Source organism: Anomaloglossus baeobatrachus, chromosome 2 (assembly GCF_048569485.1).
Source record: "Anomaloglossus baeobatrachus isolate aAnoBae1 chromosome 2, aAnoBae1.hap1, whole genome shotgun sequence".
In the NCBI taxonomy this organism is placed as follows: Eukaryota; Metazoa; Chordata; class Amphibia; order Anura; family Aromobatidae; genus Anomaloglossus; species Anomaloglossus baeobatrachus.
Genome location: NC_134354.1, coordinates 32,816,868 through 32,842,623, shown reverse-complemented (window position 1 = coordinate 32,842,623; position 25,756 = coordinate 32,816,868). Strand labels below are relative to the sequence as shown.

Below are 25,756 nucleotides of genomic sequence, written 5' to 3'. Positions count from 1 at the left end.
ACTCCCTGAAGTAGTTCTAGACATATAATATGTGTCAGAGGGGAGACAGCTCACTGTAAGTGAACGGGAACTCAAAGATCAGGAATAGATGCCCCTATGGCAGTAAATAGTGCTTTCAACAAATAAGAGGAAAAAGAGGGTTTGGAGGCATGCTTAAGGCTTTTTTTTTTTTTTTTTTGTTTTTTTTTTTTAACACTCTCTCTCTCATCCGTCTTGCAGAGACTGGGGGCAGTAAGGGAGGCCCAGGAGAGACCAGTGGTGCCCAGGCAGCCCGGAGCGGATACTGCGGGGGAAGCCTGGCTGCAGGTAGCGCAGGGAAGCTGTCAACCGGCGAGGGTGCGCTGGGCCCTGAATCGCACTGGCTGCCTGCAGGGACCGCTGAAGCTGCGGCAGCGTTACTTACCAAGCCGGGAGGCTTGGTCTGTGGGGCCGGAAGGGCGGGCAGAATGACGACCCCCAGAGGTCTCGGCGCCGGGAAGTGACATCAGGTGCCAGGAAAGAGGGGGGCCGCACCAGCACGAGGAAGCAGGAGAGCCGGATTGTGAGCTCACGCGACAGGGGAGGCGGGCCAAAGTTTGAAAATCCCGCGCGCGCGGGTAGAAGAATTCCTGGCTGGGGGCATGGCCTGGAAGGCGCGCAAACGCTTGGCGGTGAGAGGCCGGGACGCTGAAGGGGGCGTGGTGCAACTGAGGGAGAAGGCCGCAATGGAGCCGGGGGCTAAATTTTTTTAAGGTAGGCCGCCGGAGGGGACGCCTATTAGCGAGCGCCACGGCAGGGGATAAGCGCGGGGGGGGGGGGGGGCGATCGGGAGAGCGCAGGGAGGCCACACTACAGGGGGAGCAAGCTACAGAGGGGCCTGCGGTAGATGGCTATAAGGGAAATAACAGGACCCCCTAACCCAGGAGGTGAAGGGGCTGTGGTGAATACATAAGGACGGGATCCCTCCCCCCATGGCCCAGAACGGGAGGAGGGGGAGTGCAGAGTACTTATCTTGAAGGTCCCGGCTTGTCCTGAGATTATCCTGGAATCATCCTGGAAGGCGAGCGAAGACATCTCGACAGTCGTCCCGGGCATAGTCGAAGGGAGACCGGAGGGGTACCTCTCCATCCCAGGTACGGTCTTCGTCCTCCTACCCCACAATCAGGCTCGGGAGCGAGAGAGTTTGGGGAGGGGGGCAGGACCCTCTGCCTTTATCAACGACGTCGCACTTTTCCTTATTGCGGATGCACCTCGAACACTTTTCTGTGTTGGAGGGGCCGGGTACACTGCCAGACAGACACGGAAGACAACAGTAGTGGCGGACGGACCCCACTCTGTGCGACCGGTCTCTATGTGGGAGAGCAGGGTGAGCGATTACACCCTGTCGCCCGACGAGCTGTGTCTGAAAAACAAAGGGAAAACATTAATAAAACAACAATACAAACCTGAGGGGCTGAGAGCAGCCCCTGCGTGTCCAACCTCCTCGGACACTAAGCAAAAACTGATCTCAGCTCCGGTCGGTGGGTGTATACTACAGGGGAGGAGCCAACTTTTTTATTTGCACAGTGTCAGCCTCCTAGTACCAGCAGCATACACCCATGGTTCCTGTGTCCCTCAATGAAGCTATAGAGAAAAAGTGGAACCTCTACTTCTGCAAACTTCAGTGTTAAAATGAATGAACGGCTGCAGGTAGATCGGAGGGGCCGTACCTGTCCATCACACGACTCCTCTCCTGTGGTCGCCTCAGCAGTGTTCAAATCTGCAATGCTGGAACAGCGGCTGTCCCTGGAAAATAGAATAGACTGTAGCACTCCATTGCTGGACGGGCGCACGTGCCATGAGGTATTTCACAGTAATTGAAACTAGTCCTCTTGTAGATGCTACTTTTATTTCCCCCTACATGTACTGACAAGCTTATAAGTATGCTTTACAATATTGATATTTTTTTTTAAATAATTTGATCCAATTAACGTATAACAGTTTCTATTTCAAAAATGTTATTTGAAAAAAAAAATCCCGCTTTTAAGTTTAGGGACTATAAAAGAAGCCACCGCTCCAGGAGAATATAACGTGTACATCACATTAAGGCTGGGGCCACACGATGCAATGTGAGCGCACTGGATATGATGCTCGGCTGCGAGGGTTAGTAGAGTGTCATGCTGTCAAGGGAGGAATTTTGGGTGAAGACTGCTAATGGTATCTTTATACAGGGAATCCAGAGACGGTGCCGTATTAGCTGTATATCAGTGCCGATATATCAATGTATCAGACAATGAACAAACAGACATGTTTTCTCCTTCAGCCAGCGTCATCGACTGACTCGTGTATTTTGAAAGAAACTTAATTATACAAAATGCCACGTTGGCCTTGAAGCTAAACAGGGAGTAAGGAGTATTCCACTCCTTAATTTCTCTCAGCAGATTATAAAAACACATCTTTGTTTCTTGTACATTCTTTTTGTGTGAACACTACTAAGACCTTTACTCATCATTAAAAGACTTCCATCGTTTGTACATCTGTTCACTTAATCTTGGTAACCCCTTTATGAATATAGAAGAGATGAATCCAGCGAGCCAAAGTTGTAGTAGATAAAAAGTTTAGTCTTTATTTCAAGAATATTAAAAAAAGTCTTTGTCCATAGCAGCATAAATGATAACAGACAGAGGTAGGAAAAGTTACTGCTGGTGCACGGCAAGACGCGTTTCTGCTAAACCTTTATCATTGCCATGGTGTACCTTACTGTGTGGGATATAAAAAGGAAAAGACCCCTTAAGGTGGGTGGTGCTATAGTTAATTAATTTGTAATCAATAACACTTGTAAGAAACCACCCACGACCTAGGCCGGTTAAAAAAAAAAAATGTATTAACCCCTTAAGAAAAAGAGTCAATGCGCCAGCAGCAATTTTTCCTGTGTTATACAAGAAATATTTTTTACAGAACATAAGACAAAATGTATATACAAAGTAATTTCATTAATGCTAGTCATTGCTACATACAGGAAAAATGGAGGGCCCACACCAACTATATGAATTAAAGCAAAAAAAAAAAAAAAATAATAATAATTCATCTTACATTTAAAATAAGAAAGCTGTATACTTTGTGGAACAAATCCAAGAGAGTTTCAATAAATTCTTATTAGGTCTTGCCTATAATTCAGACCTATCGGCATCCTACTTTCCAAAGTAAAAATCCAAGCAGATTCTCTATTTAGTAATTTGCGCTATCGCCCCCTCTGGTGGATCGTGTTACCTGTTCAATGGCCTTGAACCTGAAACTATCAAAATTACCAGAATGGCATTGTGAAAAGTGTCTGGAAACCGCTGAAGAGTTAAAAGTGGAGGTGTTTGTGGTGTCTGAAATATGCCTCCTAATTCTTTTCCTTAATTTTCCAGTTGTACAACCTATATACTGTTTTCAGCATGTTGTACAATCAAATATACTACATAAGTGAAGTTACAGTTCAATAAACTATTGATGAAAAATTTATTTTTCCACCAGACTAGTGTGGATAGGGCGTTATATAGATTATTTGATCATCATATGGAAAGGAACACAGCAAGAAGCCTCCACTTTGAATTAATTGACATTGATGTCATTAATAAATCTACCATTTACTCATTTTTGGAAGAAAAATACAGTGATTTCTTGATGTAACGTTAACAGCAGGTTTAATTGAAAATGATAAAAATATATACCGTATTTTTCGGACCATAAGACGCACTTTTTTTCCTCCAAATTTGGGAGGAAAGTGTGGGGTGCGTCTTATGGTCTGAAGCTGCGGGGTAGGGAGCTGTGGGGGAGTCAGAGCTATGCAGTGGGATCACAGTAGGCAGGGAGGGTCGCTGCTGCAGGATGCCGGCTGCTGGAGAAACTACGTGTGCCCGCTGCTTAAAGTCAGTGAATATTCATTAGCTGCTCCCCGCCCACCTCTCTGCAGTCAGCGGGGGTGAGGAGCAGCTAATGAATACTTGTTTAATGTAACAGCGGTCACACGTGGGTTCTCCAGCCCCCGGCTTCCTGCAGCGGCTGGGGAGACTGTGTCCGCTGTGTAGGAGGCAGGAGCATGTATGGCCCGGGAGGAAGTGCAGATCACTGCAGTGTCCGGGCCAGAGCACGGCATACCTTCACAGCACAGCCACAGTCTCTGTGCTGAGGGCTCAAATTACTTTCACTTTGCTCCTGCTGCCTTTACACTAGAAACAGTCTCACGTAGCTGACAAGGACCTACAGTGATGTAATGCAGATGGGTGAGCAAGAGCAGCACAGAACAGCACAGAACAGCACAGTGCCCGCCTCTTTATTACATCACTGCAGGTCCTTGAGATATGTGAGACTTTGTAATGCCAGGACCAAACCGAAGCATAGTGAGCAGCACAACAGTAAAAGGAAGGCAATAAATAATATAGTATATAAAGGCATTACTGTACACCTGGATGGGGTTGGATCATATACATACACACACACACATACATATACACATATACATACACACACACATACATACATATACATACACATATCTTTACACACACACACACACACTATACAACTATATACACACAGACACACACATTATATACACACACACTAACTATACACACACACACACACAATCCAGATTGGAGGATCACACACAATGATGGGGAACATACATGTTCCACGATGGGGGCCATATATACCTGGAAGGTACCCAGAATGGAGGATATGAGGACAGAATTTGGGGATATTACCTCAGTAACACTGTCAACAGTAAAGAAGGGAATTTTGTTTACTTACCGTAAATTCCTTTTCTTCTAGCTCCTATTGGGAGACCCAGACAATCGGGTGTATAGCTACTGCCTCCGGAGGCCACACAAAGCATTACACTTTAAAAAGTGTAACCCCTCCCCTCTGCCTATACACCCTCCCGTGCATCACGGGCTCCTCAGTTTTGGTGCAAAAGCAGGAAGGAGGAACTTATAAATTGGTCTAAGGTAAATTCAATCCGAAGGATGTTCGGAGAACTGAAAACATGAACCAAAAGAACAATTCTTCATGAACAACATGTGTACACAAAAGAACAACCAGCCCGAAGGGCACAGGGGCGGGTGCTGGGTCTCCCAATAGGAGCTAGAAGAAAAGGAATTTACGGTAAGTAAACAAAATTCCCTTCTTTGTCGCTCCATTGGGAGACCCAGACAATTGGGATGTCCAAAAGCAATCCCTGGGTGGGTAAAAAATACCTCAATAAAAGATAGCCGAAAACCGGCCCCTTCCTACAGGTGGGCAACCGCCGCCTGAAGGACTCGGCTACCTAGACTGGCGTCTGCCGAAGCATAGGTATGCACTTGATAGTGTTTCGTGAAAGTGTGCAGACTAGACCAGGTAGCTGCCTGACACACCTGTTGAGCCGTAGCTCGGTGTCGCAATGCCCAGGACGCACCCACGGCTCTGGTAGAATGGGCTTTCAGCCCCGAAGGAATCGGAAGCCCCGAAGAACGGTAGGCTTCAAGAATCGGTTCCTTGATCCATCGAGCCAAGGTTGACTTGGAGGCCTGCGAGCCCTTACGCTGGCCAGCGACAAGGACAAAGAGCGCATCTGAACGGCGCAGGGGCGCCGTGCGAGACACGTAGAAACGGAGTGCTCTCACCAGATCCAAAGAGTGCAAATCCTTTTCACATTGGTGAACCGGATGAGGGCAAAATGAAGGCAAGGAGATATCCTGATTGAGATGAAAAGAAGATACCACCTTAGGGAGAAACTCCGGTACAGGACGCAGAAACACCTTATCCTGGTGAAAAACCAGGAAGGGGGCTTTGCATGACAGCGCTGCCAGCTCCGACACTCTACGGAGCGATGTAACTGCCACTAGAAATGCCACCTTCTGCGAAAGACGTGATAAAGAGACATCCCGCAGCGGCTCGAATGGTGGTTTCTGAAGAGCCGTCAGCACCCTATTAAGGTCCCAGGGTTCCAGGGGGCGCTTGTAAGGTGGAACTATGTGTCAAACTCCCTGCAGGAGCGTGCGGACCTGCGGAAGCCTTGCCAGGCGTTTTGGAAAAAATACTGAGCGCGCCGATACTTGTCCCTTGAGAGAGCCCAGAGACAAAACCTTTTTCCATTCCAGATTGAAGGAATGAAAGAAAAATGGGTAAGGCAAAAGGCCAGGGAGCAAAACCATTATCAGAGCACCAGGACAAGAAGATCCGCCACGACCTGTAATAGATCTTGGCGGACGATGGTTTCCTGGCCTATGACATTCTGAGATAACCCTGAAGAGGCTAGGAGCCAGGACTCAATGGCCACACAGTCAGGTTGAGGGCCGCGGAATTCAGATGGAAAAACGGCCCTTGTGACAGCAGGTCTGGGCGGTCTGGAAGCGCCCACGGCTGACCCACCGTGAGATGCCACAGATCCGGGTACCACGACCGCCTCGGCCAATCTGTAGCGACGAGAATGGCGCGACGACAGTCGGATCTGATCTTGCGTAACACTCTGGGCAACATCGCCAGAGGAGGAAACACATATGGCAGTCGAAACTGCGACCAATCCTGAACTAACGCGTCCGCCGCCAGAGCTCTGTGATCTAGAGACCGTGCCATGAAGGCCAGGACCTTGTTGTTGTGCCGTGACGCCATGAGATCGACGTCCGGCGTTCCCCAGCGTCGGCAGATCTCTCGAAACACGTCTGGGTGAAGAGACCATTCCCCCGCATCCATGCCCTGACGACTGAGAAAGTCTGCTTCCCAGTTTTCCACTCCCGGGATGTGAACTGCGGAGATGGTGGAGGCTGTGGCCTCCGCCCACATCAGAATCCGCCGGACTTCTTGGAAGGCTTGACGGCTGCGCGTACCGCCCTGGTGGTTGATGTACGCGACCGCCGTGGCGTTGTCCGACTGTATGCGGATCTGCCTGCCCTCCAGCCACCGATGGAACGCCTTTAGGGCTAGATACACTGCCCTTATCTCCAGAACATTAATCTGCTGTGAGGTCTCCATCGGAGTCCAGGTTCCTTGAGCCCTGTGGTGGAGAAAAACCGCTCCCCACCCTGACAGGCTCGCTTCCGTCGTGACCACAGCCCAGGTTGGGGGCAGGAAGGATTTTTCCCTGCGATAGAGAAGTGGGAAGCAGCCACCACTGAAGAGAGGTTTTGGCTGCAAGGGGAAGAGAGACGTTCCTGTCGAGGGACGTCGACCTCCTGTCCCATTTGCGGAGAATGTCCCATTGGAGTGGGCGCAGATGAAATTGCGCGAAGGGAACTGCCTCCATTGCTGCCACCATCTTTCCCAGGAAGTGCATGAGGCGCCTCAAGGGGTGTGTCTGGCCCCGAAGAAGAGATTGCACCCCTGTCTGTAGTGAAAGCTGTTTGTCCAAAGGTAGCTTGACTATCGCTGAGAGAGTATGAAACTCCATCCCTAGGTAAGTCAGCGATTGGGTCGGTGTCAACTTGGACTTTGGAAAGTTGATGATCCACCCGAACCGCTGGAGAGTCTCCAGAGCGACGGTCAGGCTGTGTTGACATGCCTCCCGGGAGGGTGCCCTGACTAGGAGATCGTCTAAGTAAGGGATCACCGAGTGGCCCTGAGAGTGTAGGACCGCCACAACAGATGCCATGACCTTGGTGAAGACCCGTGGGGCTGTCGCCAGGCCGAAAGGCAATGCCACGAACTGAAAGTGTTCGTCCCCGATGGCAAAGCGCAGGAAGCGTTGATGCTCGGGTGCGATCGGCACATGGAGATAAGCATCCCTGATGTCGATTGATGCTAGGAAGTCTCCTTGCGACATCGAAGCGATGACAGAGCGGAGAGATTCCATCCGAAACCTTCTGGTGCTCACATACCTGTTGAGCAGTTTGAGGTCCAGAACGGGACGGAATGATCCGTCCTTCTTTGGCACCACGAACAAGTTGGAGTAGAAGCCGTGACCATGTTCCTGAGGAGGAACGGGAATCACCACTCCTTCTGTCTTCAGAATGCCCACAGCCTGAAAAAGTGCGCCGGCCCGTGATGGGGTCGGAGAGGTTCTGAAGAAACGAGCCGGAGGACGAGAGCTGAACTCTATCCTGTAACCGTGAGACAGAATGTCTCTCACCCATCGGTCTTGGACATGTGGCCACCAGGCGTCGCAAAAGCGGGAGAGCCTGCCACCGACCGAGGATGCGGTTCGGGGATGCTGGGAGTCATGAGGAGGCCGCTTTGGAGGCAGTGCCTCCGGCGGTCCTTTGGGGGCGTGACGTAGACTGCCACGCATAAGAGTTCCCCTGGCCCTTCTGTGGTCTGTTGGACGAGGAGGATTGGGACTTGGCTGAGGGCCGAAAGGACCGAAACCTCGATTGAATTTTTCGTTGCTGAGGTCTTTTCGGTTTGGACTGGGGTAAGGACGAGTCCTTTCCCTTGGATTCCTTAATGATTTCATCCAATCGTTCGCCAAACAATCGGTCGCCCGAAAACGGCAAACCGGTTAAAAATTTCTTGGAAGCAGAGTCTGCCTTCCATTCGCGTAGCCACATGGCCCTGCGGACGGCCACCGAGTTAGCGGATGCCACCGCTGTACGGCTAGCCGAGTCCAGGACGGCGTTCATGGCGTAGGACGAAAAAGCCGACGCCTGAGAAGTCAAAGACACAACTTGTGGAGCAGAGGTACGTGTGACCGCATTAATCTCAGATAGACAAGCTGAGATAGATTGGAGTGCCCACACGGCTGCAAACGCCGGGGCAAAAGACGCACCTGTGGCTTCATAGATGGATTTCACCAGAAGCTCTATCTGCCTGTCAGTGGCATCTTTGAGCGATGAGCCATCTGCAACTGATACTACAGATCTAGCCGCCAGTCTAGAGACTGGAGGATCCACCTTGGGACATTGAGCCCAACCCTTGACTACGTCAGGGGGGAAGGGATAACGTGTGTCATTAAGGCGTTTAGCAAAGCGCTTGTCCAGAAATGCTCTATGTTTCTGGACAGCATCTCTGAAGTTAGAATGATCGAAAAACTGGTGTTTCTCCTGCTGTGAAGCCGACTCCTCTATAGGTGGAGTTGGGGGGGAAAGGTCTAACACCTGGTTGATGGATGCAATAAGGTCATTTACTATGGCGTCCCCTTCAGGTGTATCCAGATTGAGAGCATCAACAAGAGAAAAGAATGTGCGAAAAAAGTGGGATCACCACAATGAATAAATATACAAAAATATCTTTATTATAGAAATAGGCACAAATACCAACAACCGATTAAAATCAATTAAAAAAGCAAAACAGCTTATGGGAAACACACATACTGAGAGTGCCAATGGTCTGACACCCAAAGAATACCTCACACCCTCAAAGAGCCCCAACCCCACAAACATATAATAATGCAATGATTTAAGACACAGTGTCCATAAACTGGGACCACCAAATAAGCAGATGGAAAATGCAAAATCAATCAGACAGATCAGAGTCCCAGTAGATGCCGTGGTGGTTTGGCAATGCAGCAATGTCGCCACCAATAAGCATGATTTAAAGCAAAAATAGCCCATACAATACCACCTACGGATGGACACACAACGGGGTGCAGGCAAGGAGTGGAGGGGTGAGGTATGAGCCCCACGCGTATCGCTACAAACAAGGTGCAGCTTCCTCAGGGGAGATGTGCAATGATGGAAGCAATGTGCCTTTTTATTTAGTACAACATAATTAGAACATAATTACTAAATTGCCTACCAGCGTGTGGAGAAAGAGGCAAGGAAAGGTTGCTGTGGAAATGGAAGACGCCCGATGGAAGCTGCCATTTTGCCACGTGATCACAGTCATGTGAATGGGAAAGAGCCACAGGAAATGTAGTATGCGCATGCGTTAGCAACATCAAATAGCAGGCGGCGTAAAAAAAGCCATAAAAAGTTACATTACATGATATATTAAAGCATAAAAACAAAAAGCCGCCTGCTATTTGATGTTGCTAACGCATGCGCATACTACATTTCCTGTGGCTCTTTCCCATTCACATGACTGTGATCACGTGGCAAAATGGCAGCTTCCATCGGGCGTCTTCCATTTCCACAGCAACCTTTCCTTGCCTCTTTCTCCACACGCTGGTAGGCAATTTAGTAATTATGTTCTAATTATGTTGTACTAAATAAAAAGGCACATTGCTTCCATCATTGCACATCTCCCCTGAGGAAGCTACACCTTGTTTGTAGCGATACGCGTGGGGCTCATACCTCACCCCTCCACTCCTTGCCTGCACCCCGTTGTGTGTCCATCCGTAGGTGGTATTGTATGGGCTATTTTTGCTTTAAATCATGCTTATTGGTGGCGACATTGCTGCATTGCCAAACCACCACGGCATCTACTGGGACTCTGATCTGTCTGATTGATTTTGCATTTTCCATCTGCTTATTTGGTGGTCCCAGTTTATGGACACTGTGTCTTAAATCATTGCATTATTATATGTTTGTGGGGTTGGGGCTCTTTGAGGGTGTGAGGTATTCTTTGGGTGTCAGACCATTGGCACTCTCAGTATGTGTGTTTCCCATAAGCTGTTTTGCTTTTTTAATTGATTTTAATCGGTTGTTGGTATTTGTGCCTATTTCTATAATAAAGATATTTTTGTATATTTATTCATTGTGGTGATCCCACTTTTTTCGCACATTCTTTTCTCTTGTTGATGCATACTAGTTTTCTAATGTGCTAAGTGGCTTTGATCCCCTCATATTGTTCATTAATCTGTTTTGGTGCCCTCCCCTCCCACTGTTGTACACAGATTGAGAGCAACGTCAGGGTCAGAGCCCTGGGCTGCGACGTCCGCCACATCCTCCAGAGAGTCCTCAAGCTGAGACCCTGAGCAGCGGGAGGAAGTCGGGGAAGATTCCCAGCGAGCCCGCTTAGCCGGTCTGGGACTGTGGTCCGTGCCGGAGTCCTCCACGTGAGACCTAGGGGCCACCCCGGGAGCGCGCTGCGGCGCAGACCGAGAGGGGCCTGGAGGTGATGATCCAACAGTGCCCGGGGCCTGTGTAAGGACCGGTCTGGACTGCAAGACTTCTAGTAGCCTGGCAGACCATTTGTCCATAGACTGAGCCATGGATTGTGAAAGCAACACAGAGAGTTTCTCAGCAAAAGCTGCAAACTCTGTCCCTGCCGCCTGGACAGGGGAAGCAGGAGGGTCTGCCTGAGCCGAGGGTCCCCCTAGTGCCCGAGGCTCCGGCTGAGCAAGTGCAACAGGTGCCAAGCATTGCTCACAGTGAGGGTAGGTGGAACCTGCAGGTAACATAGCCGTGCAAAATAACCCTTTGCCTTAGCGCCCTTGCTCCTTGTGGACGACATGCTGTTGTCTCCCAGGAGAGTGATCACTGAGGGCCAAAAGCAGAACAACCCGGCCGAGCAGAGAAAATATATACACAATATAAATATATATATATACTCCGGCACCTAGGGGGACCAGCACCGGGTGACCGGTGTGTCCACCAGATTCCCTGCCTAGGTCTCCCAGAGCTGTGACTCGTTGCTGAAAGCCTCCACCAGCAAAAGTTGTAAAAAATGGCTGCAGGAGCTCTCAGGGGAGGAGGAAGCCGTGGGCGGCGACTAATAAAGTGCGGGAATCTGGTGCCCCACAGTGATCAGTGAGGGGGAGGGAGGAAACCTAAAGTATGCTCCAGCCCTCACTGCCGACGTCAAGTCGACCGTCCCGCCCTTACCCCTGACTGGCAGGCCCGGGGGCGGGAGTTATGGCACTAGGCCGCAATGAAGCCGGGGACTAAATTTAATACCGCGGCCGAAAGAAGGGAATTTTGTTTACTTACCGTAAATTCCTTTTCTTCTAGCTCCAATTGGGAGACCCAGACAATTGGGTGTATAGCTACTGCCTCCGGAGGCCGCACAAAGTACTACACTTAAAAGTGTAAGGCCCCTCCCCTTCTGGCTATACACCCCCCCGTGGGAGCACGGGTCCCTCAGTTTTAGTGCAAAAGCAAGAAGGAGGAAAGCCAATAACTGTTTCAAAAACAAATTCAATCCGATAAACAATATCGGAGAACGTAACTTATCAACATGAACAACATGTGCACCCGAAAAACAAATACCCTCAGAAAAAACAGGGCGGGTGCTGGGTCTCCCAATTGGAGCTAGAAGAAAAGGAATTTACGGTAAGTAAACAAAATTCCCTTCTTCTTTTTCGCTCCTAATTGGGAGACCCAGACAATTGGGACGTCCAAAAGCAGTCCCTGGGTGGGTAAAAGAATACCTCGCGATCGGGCTGTCAGGCAGCCCTTTCTTACAGGTGGGTCACCGCCGCCTGCAGGACTTGTCTACCTAGGCTGGCGTCCGCCGAAGCATAGGTATGCACCTGATAATGCTTGGTACAGGTGTGCAGACTCGACCAGGTAGCCGCCTGGCACACCTGCTGAGCCGTAGCCTGGTGCCGTGATGCCCAGGACGCACCCACGGCTCTGGTAGAATGGGCCTTCAGCCCTGAAGGAACCGGAAGCCCAGAAGAATGGTAGGCTTCAAGAATTGGTTCCTTGATCCACCGAGCCAGGGTGGATTTGGAAGCTTGCGACCCTTGACGCTGACCAGCGACAAGGACAAAGAGTGCATCCGAGCGGCGCAGGGGCGCCGTGCGGGAAAAGTAGATTCTGAGTGCTCTCACCAGATCCAACAAATGCAAATCCTTTTCACATTGATGAACTGGATGAGGACCCAAAGATGGTAAAGTGATATCCTGATTGAGATGAAAGGAAGATACCACCTTGGGAAGAAACTCTGGAATTGGACGCAGTACTACCTTGTCTTGGTGAAACACCAGGAAGGGAGATTTGCAAGATAGCGCCGCCAGCTCTGACACTCTCCGAAGAGACGTGACCGCCACCAGAAAAGCAACATTCTGTGAAAGCCGAGAAAGGAAATCTCCTTCATAGGCTCGAAAGGTGGCTTCTGGAGAGCAATTAGAACCTTGTTCAGATCCCAGGGTTCCAATGGCCGCTTGTAAGGGGGAACGATATGACAAACCCCCTGCAGGAACGTGCGTACCTTAGGAAGTCGCGCCAGGCGCTTCTGAAAGAATACGGATAGCGCAGAGACTTGTCCTTTAAGGGAGCTAAGCGACAAACCTTTTTCCAACCCAGACTGCAGGAAGGAAAGAAAAATAGGCAATGCAAATGGCCAGGGAGAAACTCCCTGAGCAGAGCACCAATATAAGAATATCTTCCACGTTCTGTGGTAGATCTTGGCGGAGGATGGTTTCCTAGCCTGTCTCATGGTGGCAACAACATCATGAGATAAACCTGAGGTCCCTAGGATCCAGGACACAATGGCCACACAGTCAGGTTCAGGGCCGCAGAATTCAGATGGAAAAACGGCCCTTGAGACAGCAAGCCTGGACGGCCTGGTAGCGCCCACGGTTGTCCTACCGTGAGATGCCACAGATCCGGGTACCACAACCTCCTTGGCCAGTCTGGAGCGACGAGAATGGCGCAACGGCAGTCGGACCTGATTTTGCGGAGCACTCTGGGCAACAATGCCAGAGGTGGGAACACATAAGGTAGTCGGAACTGCGACCAATCCTGAACTAAGGCGTCTGCCGCCAGAGCTCGGTGATCGTGAGACCGTGCCATGAAAACCGGGACCTTGGTGTTGTGCCGTGACGCCATCAGGACGACGTCCGGCATCCCCCAGCGGCGACAGATCTCCTGAAACACGTCCGTGGTGAAGGGACCATTCCCCTGCGTCCATGCCCTGGCGACTGAGAAAGTCTGCTTCCCAGTTTTCCACGCCTGGGATGTGAACTGCGGATATGGTGGATGCTGTGTTTTCCACCCACGTCAGAATCCGCCGGACTTCTTGAAAGGCTTGTCGAGCCACTGTTGGAAGGCTCGCGGAGCAAGATAGACTGCTCTGATTTCCAGAACATTGATCTGAAGGGTGGACTCTCTCTGAGTCCACTTACCCTGAGCCCTGTGGTGAAGAAACACTGCTCCCCACCCTGATAGGCTCGCATCTGTCGTGACCACCGCCCAGGATGGGGGTAGGAACGACTTTCCTTTTGACAATGAGGTGGGAAGAAGCCACCATCGGAGAGAGTCCTTGGTTGCCTGAGAGAGGGAGACATCCCTGTCGAGGGACGTCGACTTCCCGTCACATTGGCGGAGAATGTCCCATTGTAGAGGGCGCAGATGAAACTGCGCGAAAGGGACTGCTTCCATTGCTGCCACCATCTTCCCTAGGAAATGCATGAGGCGCCTCAAGGAGTGGGACTGGTTCTGCAGGAGAGATTGCACCCCTGTCTGCAGAGAGCACTGCTTGCCCAGTGGAAGCTTCACTATCGCTGAGAGAGTATGAAACTCCATGCCAAGATATGTTAGTGATTGGGTCGGGATTAGATTTGACTTTGAAAAGTTGATAATCCACCCGAAACTCTGGAGAGTCTTCAGTGCCACGTTCAGACTGTGTTGGCATGCCTCTTGAGAGGGTGCCTTTATAAGTAGATCGTCCAAATACGGGATCACGGAGTGACCCTGCGAGTGCAGGACAGCTACTACTGCTGCCATGACCTTGGTGAAGACCCGAGGGGCTGTTGCCAGCCCGAAAGGTAACGCTACGAACTGCAGGTGTTCGCTTTCTATAACGAAGCGTAGAAAACGCTGATGCTCTGGTGCAATCGGCACATGAAGATAAGCATCTTTGATGTCTATTGATGCTAAGAAATCTCCTTGAGACATTGAGGCTATGACGGAGCGTAGAGATTCCATCCGGAACCTCCTGGTTTTTACGTGTTTGTTGAGCAACTTTAGATCCAGGACGGGCCGAAAGGACCCGTCCTTCTTTGGCACCACAAACAGATTGGAGTAAAAACCGTGACCTTGTTCCTGAAGAGGAACGGAAGTCACCACTCCTTCCGCCTTTAGAGCGGCCACCGCCTGCAGCAGAACATCGGCTCGGTCGGGCGGTGGGGAAGTTCTGAAGAAACGAGTTGGAGGACGAGAGCTGAACTCTATCCTGTACCCGTGAGACAGAATGTCCGTCACCCAACGGTCTTTGACCTGTGACAGCCAAATGCCGCCAAAGCGGGAGAGCCTGCCACCGACCGAGGATGCGGAGAGAGGAGGCTCAAAGTCATGAGGAAGCCGTCTTGGTAACGGTTCTTCCTGCTGTCTTTTTTGGGCGTGACTGAGTCCGCCAAGAATCTGAGCCTCTCTGATCCTTTTGAGTCCTTTTGGACGAGGAGAATTGGGACCTGCCTGAGCCTCGAAAGGACCGAAAACCAGACTGACCCCTCCTTTGTTGGGGCTTGTTTTGTCTGTGTTGAGGTAAGGATGAGTCCTTACCCTTGGAGTGTTTAATGATTTCATCCAAACGCTCCCCAAACAATCGGTCACGAGAAAAAGGCAAACTGGTTAAGCACTTCTTGGAAGCAGAATCTGCTTTCCATTCTCTCAACCACAGGGCTCTGCGCAAAACCACGGAGTTGGCTGACGCCACCGCCGTACGGCTCGTAGAGTCCAGGACAGCATTAATCGCGTAAGACGCGAATGCAGACATTTGAGAGGTCAATGGTGCCACCTGCGGGGCAGATGTACGTGTGACCGAGTCGACTTGTATAAGCCCAGCTGAAATAGCTTGGAGTGCCCATACGGCTACAAAAGCTGGCGCCAACGACACTCCAATAGCTTCATAGATGGATTTCAGCCAGAGCTCCATCTGCCTGTCAGTGGCATCTTTAAGTGCCGCTCCATCTTCTACTGCAACTAAGGATCTAGCTGCAAGCCTGGAGATTGGAGGGTCCACCTTGGGACACTGGGTCCAACCCTTGACCACGTCAGGGGGAAAAGGATAGCGTGTATCTTTAAGCCGTTTAGAAAACCGCTTCTCAGGATAAGCGTGGTGTTTCTGGATTGCGTCTCTAAAGTCAGAGTGGTCCAGAAAAGTGCTTAATTTACGCTTGGGATATCTGAAATGGAATTTCTCCTGCTGTGAAGCTGCCTCCTCCTCAGTAGGAGCTGGCGGAGAAATATCTAACATTCTATTGATGGACGCTATAAGATCATTCACTATGGCGTCACCATCCGGTGTATCCAGATTGAGAGCGGACCCAGGATCAGAATCTTGATCAGTTACATCCGCCTCATCACCCATAGATTCGTCCCGCTGGGATCCTGACCAGTGAGACGAAGTTGAGGGCCCCTCATAACGAGCCCGCTTAGGTTGTCTGGGACTGTCGTCCGAGTCAGAATCGTCACCCTGGGGTGCATGTGACACCCCCGGAGCTTGGAAGTGTTCCAGCTGAGGGGGACCAGGGAGCAATGATGCCACAGTGTCCGTGGTCTGAGTTACTGGTCTAGACTGCAATGTTTCAAGAATCTTTGACATGGTCATAGACAATCTGTCAGCAAAAGCTGCAAACTCCGTTCCTGTCACCTGGACAGCATTCCCCGGTGGTACACCCTGGGTCACGTCCAGCAGAGGCCCCGGCTGTGCAAGTTGCACAGGAGCCGAGCACTGCACACAATGGGGGTCAGTGGAACCTGCCGGTAGAGCAGCCCCACATGCGGTACAGGCAGTATATAATGTCTGTGCCTTGGCACCCTTGCGTTTTGCGGACGACATGCTGTTGCCTCCTTGTAATCTAGGAGGGGGTATAGCCGAGAATCACCAGCGACCGTACAGTACAAAGTATTTGCAAACACAAAATACTCAGTATACAAATGGCACAAGTGGGGGTGAGCCCTTGAGGCTGCTTACCGCCCGCTGAACAGCGGGTATGAGGCCGTAGAATCCAGTGTCTGGGTCTCCCCGTCTCCCCTCTGCAGCTCAGCGTGCAGGCAGGAATGGCTGCCGGCGTTCTGTGAAGAGGGGCGGACCGTGGGCGTGCCACAAACAAAGAGCGGGAAACTGCGTCCTACTGTGCCTGGTGTGAGGGCTGGAGTATGTAAAAACGACTCCAGCCCTCAGCGCTGATGCTCTGTACAGCGTCCCGCCCTCCTCCTGACTGGCAGGTGCGGAGGCGGGAACGAACGAACTAGGCCGCAAAAGCCGGGGACTGTAGTAATAAGCGCGGCCGTGATATATGCACGGTCAGCGCGGAAGTCCCCGGCGCACCACAAGTCCCAGCCGCGTCGCAGTCCCAGCGGCCGGCGCGACCGTTCTCCCTGAGTCTACCCACTCAGCTAAGCTGAAGTGAGGAAATGGCACAAGCGCAGCAGCGCTGTTGTCCCCGGCGCACTAACACACCCAGCAATGCTGCGGTGTGCGCGCGTATGCACGGGGACACAGAGTACCTTGACGGAGCAGGGCCATGTCCCTGACGATACTCAGCTCCATATCCAGCGGCTTCTCCAGGGGCTGCGGATGGAGCCCGTCTCAGTGCCTGGAGACCGGTAAAATCCCACTTCGCCCAGAGCCCTAATGGGGATGGGGAAGGAATCAGCATGTGGGCTCCAGCCTCCGTACCCGCAATGGGTACCTCAACCTTAACAAACACCGCCGACAGAAAGTGGGGTGAGAAGGGAGCATGCTGGGGACCCTAGTATGGGTCCTCTTTTCTTCCATCCGACATAGTCAGCAGCTGCTGCTGACTAAACAGTGGAGCTATGCGTGCGTGTCTGACCTCCTTCGCACAAAGCAAAAACTGAGGGACCCGTGCTCCCACGGGGGGGTGTATAGCCAGAAGGGGAGGGGCCTTACACTTTTAAGTGTAGTACTTTGTGCGGCCTCCGGAGGCAGTAGCTATACACCCAATTGTCTGGGTCTCCCAATTAGGAGCGAAAAAGAAAACAGGCGCGGTCGGCGCGGAAGTCCCGGTCGTCACAAAAACCAGCCGCAGCTGCGGCGTCTGTGACACCAGCGGTCCATGCACTGTCCCCATGGGGACCCAGAGTACCTTTGGATGCAGGGCCTGTCCCTGATGTACCAATTCTCCGGTCCGGCAGATTCCCACAGGGGCTGCGGAGGGAGCCCGGTCCCAGTGAATGGATGACCGGTTAGGATCCCACTTCATCCAGAGCCTCTATGGGATGGTGAAGGAAAAACAGCATGTGGCTCCAGCCTCTGTACCCGCAATGGGTACCTCAACCTTAACAGCACCGCCGACTCAGTGGGGTGAGAAGGGAGCATGCCGGGGGCCCAATTTTCTTCCAACCGATAAAATCAGCAGCTGCTGCTGACTAAAATGGGAGCTTGAGTGGATGTGTGCCTCCTTCAACACAAAGCAAAAAACTGAGGAGCCCGTGATGCACGGGAGGGTGTATAGGCAGAGGGGAGGGGTTACACTTTTTAAAGTGTAATGCTTTGTGTGGCCTCCGGAGGCAGTAGCTATACACCCGATTGTCTGGGTCTCCCAATGGAGCAACAAAGAAATAACAGTGTGTCATGACCACATTCTTTTAACTTTAATTTTATTTTTTTCTATTTTTTCCTCTAAAACAAGGGTGGCGTCTTATAGTCCGGTGCGTCTTATAGTCCGAAAAGAAGGGAATTTTGTTACTTACCGTAAATTCCTTTTCTTCTAGCTCTTATTGGGAGACCCAGACGATTGGGGTATAGCTACTGCCCTCTGGAGGCCACACAAAGCACTACATTAAAAGTGCAAGGCCCCTCCCCCTCTGGCTATACCCCCCCCGTGGTATCACGGGTTCTCCAGTTTTAGTGCCAAAGCAAGAAGGAGGAAGCCAATAACTGGTTTAAACAAATTAACTCCGAATAACATCGGAGAACTGAAAAACCGTTCAACATGAACAACATGTGTACCCGCAAACAACAAAAAAACATCCCGAAGGACAACAGGGCGGGTGCTGGGTCTCCCAATAAGAGCTAGAAGAAAAGGAATTTACGGTAAGTAACAAAATTCCCTTCTTCTTCAGCGCTCTATTGGGAGACCCAGACGATTGGGACGTCCAAAAGCTGTCCCTGGGTGGGTAAAGAAATACCTCATGTTAGAGCTGCAAAACAGCCCTCCCCTACGGGGGTGTCACTGCCGCTTGCAGGACTCTTCTACCTAAGCTGGCATCCGCCGAAGCATAGGTATGCACCTGATAATGCTTGGTGAAAGTGTGCAGACTGGACCAGGTAGCTGCCTGGCACACCTGTTGAGCCGAAGCCTGGTGACGTAATGCCCAGGACGCACCCACGGCTCTGGTTGAGTGGGCTTTTAGCCCTGAAGGAACCGGAAGCCCCGCAGAACGGTAGGCCTCTAGAATTGGTTCTTTGATCCATCGAGCCAGGGTGGCTTTAGAAGCCTGCAACCCCTTGCGCGGACCAGCGACAAGGACAAAAAGTGCATCGGCACGGCGCATGGGCGCCGTGCGGGAAATGTAGATTCTGAGTGCTCTCACCAGATCTAGCAAACGTAAGTCCTTTTCATACCGGTGAACCGGATGAGGACAAAAAGAAGGCAAGGATATATCCTGATTAAGATGAAAAAAGGATACGACCTTAGGGAGAAACTCCGGAATAGGGCGCAGCACTACCTTGTCCTGGTGGAACACCAGGAAGGGAGCCTTGGATGACAGAGCTGCCAGCTCAGACACTCGCCGAAGCGATGTGATCGCAACAAGAAACGCCACTTTCTGTGACAGCCGAGAAAAGGAAACTTCCTTCAGAGGCTCGAAGGGCGGCTTCTGGAGAGCAACTAGTACCCTGTTCAGATCCCATGGATCTAACGGCCGCTTGTACGGGGGCACAATATGACAGACCCCCTGCAGGAACGTGCGCACCTTAGAAAGACGTGCTAGACGCTTCTGAAAAAACACGGATAGTGCCGAAACTTGCCCTTTAAGGGAGCTGAGCGACAAGCCCTTTTCTAACCCCGATTGCAGGAAGGAAAGAAACTTGGGCAATGCAAATGGCCAGGGAGACACTCCCTGAGCAGAGCACCAGGATAAGAAAATCTTCCACGTTCTGTGGTAGATCTTAGCCGAATTCGACTTTCTAGCTTGTCTCATTGTGGCAACGACTCCTTGAGATAATCCTGCAGATGCTAGGATCCAGGACTCAATGGCCACACAGTCAGGTTCAGGGCCGCAGAATTCTGATGGAAAAACGGCCCTTGGGACAGTAAGTCTGGTCGGTCTGGCAGTGACCACGGTCGACCGATCGTGAGATGCCACAGATCCGGATACCACGACCTCCTCGGCCAGTCTGGAGCGACGAGTATGATGCGGCTGCACTCGGATCTGATCTTGCGTAGCACTCTGGGCAAGAGCGCCAGAGGCGGAAACACGTATGGGAGCTGAAACTGCGACCAATCTTGAACCAAGGCGTCTGCCGCCAGAGCTCTTTGATCGCGCGACCTCGCCATGAATGCCGGGACCTTGTTGTTGTGCCGGGATGCCATTAGGTCGACGTCCGGCACTCCCCAGCGGCGACAGATTTCCTGAAACACGTCCGGGTGAAGGGACCATTCCCCTGCGTCCATGCCCTGGCGACTGAGGAAGTCTGCTTCCCAGTTTTCTACGCCTGGGATGTGAACCGCGGATATGGTGGATGCTCTGTCCTCCACCCACATTAGAATGCGCCGGACTTCTTGGAAGGCTTGCCGACTGCGCGTCCCTCCTTGGTGGTTGATGTATGCCACCGCTGTGGAGTTGTCCGATTGGATTCGGATCTGCTTTCCTTCCAGCCACTGTTGGAAGGCCAGTAGAGCAAGATACACTGCTCTGATCTCCAGAACATTGATCTGAAGGGTGGACTCCTGCGGAGTCCACGTCCCCTGAGCCCTGTGGTGGAGAAATACTGCTCCCCACCCTGACAGACTCGCATCTGTCGTGACTACTGCCCAGGATGGGGGCAGGAAGGATCTTCCCTGAGACAATGAGGTGGGAAGGAGCCACCATTGTAGGGAGTCCTTGGCCGTCTGGGAAAGCGAGACTTTCCTGTCCAGGGACGTTGACTTCCCGTCCCATTGGCGGAGAATGTCCCATTGAAGTGGGCGCAGATGAAACTGCGCAAAGGGAACTGCTTCCATGGCTGCCACCATCTTCCCTAGGAAATGCATGAGGCGCCGCAAGGGATGCAACTGGCCCTGCAGAAGAGATTGCACCCCTGTCTGTAGTGACCGCTGCTTGTTCAGCGGAAGCTTCACTATCGCTGCTAGAGTATGAAACTCCATGCCAAGATACGTTAGTGATTGAGTCGGTGATAGGATCGACTTTGGAAAGTTGATGATCCATCCGAAAGACTGTAGGGTCTCCAGCGTAGCATTCAGGCTGCGCTGACATGCCTCTTGAGAGGGAGCTTTGACCAATAAATCGTCTAGGTAAGGGATCACCGAGTGTCCCTGAGAGTGCAAGACTGCTACCACCGCCGCCATGACCTTGGTGAAGACCCGTGGGGCTGTCGCCAGACCAAATGGCAGAGCTACGAACTGAAAATGGTCGTCTCCTATCACAAAACGTAGAAAACGTTGATGTTCTGTAGCAATTGGCACGTGGAGATAAGCATCTTTGATGTCTATTGAGGCAAGGAAGTCTCCTCTGGACATTGAGGCAATGACAGAACGCAGGGTTTCCATCCGGAACTTCCTGGCGTGCACATGTTTGTTGAGCCGTTTTAGGTCCAGAACAGGACGGAACGAGCCGTCCTTTTTTGGAACCACAAAGAGATTGGAGTAAAACCCTTGCCCTTGTTCCTGAGGAGGGACTGGGATCACCACTCCTTCCGCTCTTAGGGAGTCCACCGCCTGCAGCAGAGCATCTGCTCGGTCTGGATGTGGGGAGGTTCTGAAGAACCGAGCTGGAGGACGAGAATTGAACTCGATTCTGTACCCGCGAGACAAAATGTCCGTCACCCACCGGTCTTTGACCTGTGACATCCAAATGCCGGAAAAGCGGGAGAGCCTGCCCCCGACCGGCGATGCGGAGGGAGGGGGCTGGAAGTCATGAGGTAGCCGCTTTGGAAGTGGTACCTCCATTTGCTTTCTTGGGGCGCGCGTGAGCCCGCCACGAATCTGAGTTTCTTTGCGTCCTCTGAGTCCCTTTGGACGAGGTAAACGGTGTCTTGCCCGAACCTCGAAAGGACTGAAAACCTCTGCTGCCACTTTTTCTGCTGAGGTTTGGTTGTTCTGGGTTGTGGTAAAGAGGAGTCTTTACCCTTGGACTGCTTAATGATATCAGCCAATGGCTCGCCAAACAGTCTATCTCTAGATAAAGGCAAACTGGTTAAACATTTTTTGGAACCAGCATCTGCTTTCCAGTCCTTTAACCACAAGGCTCTGCGCAAAACTACCGAATTGGCGGACGCCATTGAGGTGCGACTGGTAGATTCTAGGACCGCATTGATAGCGTAAGACGCAAACGCCGACATCTGCGTAAGGTGCGCCACTTGCGGCACTGCTGGATGTATGATAGCATCCACTTTTGCTAAGCCAGCTGAAATAGCCTGGAGTGCCCATACGGCTGCGAATGCCGGAGCAAACGACGCGCCGATAGCTTCATAGACAGATTTTAACCAAAGGTCCATCTGTCTGTCATTGGCATCTTTAAGTGAAGCGCCATCCTCCACTGCAACTATGGACCTAGCTGCGAGTTTGGAAATCGGGGGGTCTACCTTTGGACACTGTGTCCAGCGCTTGACCACCTCAGGGGGGAAAGGGAAACGCGTATCTTTAGATCGTTTAGAGAAACGCCTTTCTGGGTGAGCGTCGTGCTTCTGGATTGATTCTCTGAAGTCAGCGTGATCCAACAAAGCACTCAATTTACGCTTGGGATAAAGGAAACGAAACTTCTCCTGCTCCGCAGCCGCCTCTTCTGCTGAAGGGGCTGGGGGAGAAATATCCAACAGCCTATTGATGGCTGAGATAAGGTCGTTTACCATGGCATCCCCATCAGGGGTATCCAGGTTGAGAGGGGTTCCAGGAATGGATTCCTGATCACTCATCAGACACATCACAGGGAGACTGATTGCGCTGAGACCCTGAGCAGTGTGATGACGTCGAGGGTCTTTCCCAGCGAGCTCGCTTAGGGTGGCTGGGGCTATCATCTGAGTCATAATCCTCGGCCTGTGAAGCCGGGGACCCCCCTGTGGGCTGGATTAATTCCAAGTGAGGGGGACCTGAGGACAGAGGCCTCGCCGTGCCCAAAGACTGAGCCCCATGCATAGATTGCAAGGTTTCAAGGATTTTTGCCATAGACACAGACATATTATCAGCAAAAACTGCAAAGTCTGTCCCTGTCACCGGGGCAGAACTTACAAGCGACTCAGCCTGGGTCACTACCTCTCCTGACTCCGGCTGGCGAAGCAGCACCGGGTCGGAGCATTGCACACAATGGGGGTCATCGGAGCCTGCTGGTAGATTAGCCCCACATGCAGCACACGCAGTATACACAGTCCTAGCCTTGGCAGCCTTGCGTTTTGAGGATGGCATGTTGTTGCTTCCACAGAGGGATCTGGGAGATGCAGCCAGAAGCGACCTCACAGTGCAAGAAATACAATATCTCTATATCCTACACAGTACACCGATACACCGTGAGGCACTAGAGGGACCAGCACAGAAAAATCGCTTACCGCCCGCTTAAAAAGCGGGTGTGTGGTCGCCAGATAGCCCCTAGTCCAGGTCTCCCAGAGCCTTGCGTCCTTCCTCCAGCCAGACTGCATGTAATGGCTGCCGGCGTCCTGAGAGAGAAGGGGGGCGGGCCCTGGGCGTTCCTGGCTAAGAGCGGGAAGCCTGCTTCCCTCTGTGCCTAGTGTGAGGGCTGGAGCATGTAAATCAGGCTCCAGCCCTCGTCGCTGCTAGCGAACAGCGTCTCTCCCCTACCCTGAATGACAGGGTGGGGGCGGGAACGAATCGGAGCTGCCGGCGTCCTAGGCCCAAAAAGCCGGGGACTCAATTTATAACCGCCGCCGCCGTAAAAGCGCGGACGGCGGATCCCCGGCGCACCACAAGTCACAGCAGCGCCGCCCGGTCCAGAGGGGGTCGGCGCTGCGTTCCCATACACAAAAAATCCCCCAGTAATCTGTAGGGACACTAACTCCAACGTTGCGGTCCCCGGCGCACTACAACACCCAGCCAGCCCGGAGTGTGTCTGTGCCTGCCGGGGACACAGAGTACCTGTATGATGCAGGGCCTGTCCCTGATCGTACTCCTGCTCCGTCTCCATCAGGTTCTAATGGGTCTGTGGATGGAGCCCGGCGTCAGAGCTGAGAGGCCGGCAGGATCCCACTTCCACAGAGCCCTACCAGGGGATGTGGAAGGAAAACAGCATGTCATGTGGAAGGAAAACAGCATGTCAGGCTCCAGCCCTGTACCAGCAATAGGTACCTCAACCTTACAACACCATCCAGGGGTGAGAAGGGAGCATGCTGGGGACACTATATGTGTCCTCTTTTCTTCCATCCGAAATAGTCAGCAGCTACTGCTGACTAAAATCTGTGGAGCTATGCATGGAATGTCTGACCTCCTTCGCACACAAAGCTAAAACTGGAGAACCCGTGATACCACGGGGGGGGGTATAGCCAGAGGGGGAGGGGCCTTGCACTTTTAATGTAGTGCTTTGTGTGGCCTCCAGAGGGCAGTAGCTATACCCCAATCGTCTGGGTCTCCCAATAGAGCGCTGAAGAAATACGGTATTAGTCCCTATCGTAAAGACACAGCTAAAAACACATTTCTGGCAGAGGACTCTTGCCATCCCCAACATGTGATAAAAAATATCCCCATAGGAGAGCTTATTAGGTATAAACGCAATTCTACTGATCCGAATACGTACAAAAAAGCACAGAAGCAAGTTAATATGAGGCTGAAATGTAGAAGATACCCAGATTGGATGTTACAGAGCGCAACCAAAATAGTCAATGATATTGATAGAAAGGATTTGACAACAAATAATAAGGCAACAAAAAAACACCAACCCCCAAAAGAGAAAAATCTTTTTTTCCACCCCATTTAGTTTACAATATAACAACATAGTCTCTATAATAAAGAAATACATCCCAATATTGAGTCAGGATCCAAAACTGAAAAAAATCATAGCAGAAAACCAAATCTCCTATGTAGCAAAAAAGGCCCCTACTTTACAGGATAAATTATCTCCGAGTTTGTACCTGAATCCTCCGCTGAAAACCGCTGATACTTGGTTGAAACTGAAAGGTTTCTACAAATGTGGCAGCAATAGATGCACTTGTTGCCAGTATGCACATAAAAGTAATACATTTTCCTCATCACATAAAAATTTTTTCATCAATAGTTTTTTGAACTGTAACTCTACTTATGTAGTATATTTGATTGTACAACATGCTGAAAACAGTATATAGGTTGTACAACTGGAAAATTAAGGAAAAGAATTAGGAGGCATATTTCAGACGCCACAAACACCTCCACTTTTAACCCTTCAGCAGTTTCCAGACACTCTTCACAATGCCATTCTGGTAATTTTGATAGTTTCAGGTTCAAGGCTATTGAACAGGTAACACGATCCACCAGAGGGGGCGATAGAAAGCGCAAATTACTAAATAGAGAATCTGCTTGGATTTTTACTTTGGAAAGTAGGATGCCGATAGGTCTGAATTATAGGCAAGACCTAATAAGAATTTATTGAAACTCTTTTGGATTTGTTCCACAAAGTATACAGCTTTCTTATTTTAAATGTAAGATGAATTATTATTATTTTTTTGCTTTAAATTTATATAGTTGGTGTGGGCCCTCCATTTTCCCTGTATGTAGCAATGACTGGCATTAATGAAACTACTTTGTATATACATTTTGTCTTATGTTCTGTAAAAAATATTTCTTGTATAACAGGAAAAGAAGGGAATTTTGTTTACTTACTGTAAATTCCTTTTCTTCTAGCTCCAATTGGGAGACCCAGACAATTGGGTGTATAGCTTCTGCCTCCGGAGGCCACACAAA

The 25,756-nt window shown here is 51.0% G+C and overlaps 1 protein-coding gene across 1 annotated transcript in view; it reads right to left on the bottom strand.

The window, feature by feature from the left end:
* The window catches only part of BRWD1 (bromodomain and WD repeat domain containing 1), a 246,097-nt gene that overhangs the window by 18,573 nt on the left and 201,768 nt on the right, over nt 1-25,756 (bottom strand). The window contains exon 33 of the mRNA XM_075334977.1: nt 1,689-1,764. Within this exon, the coding sequence (XP_075191092.1) occupies nt 1,689-1,764 (76 nt within the window). The remainder of the gene's footprint in view (nt 1-1,688; nt 1,765-25,756) is intronic.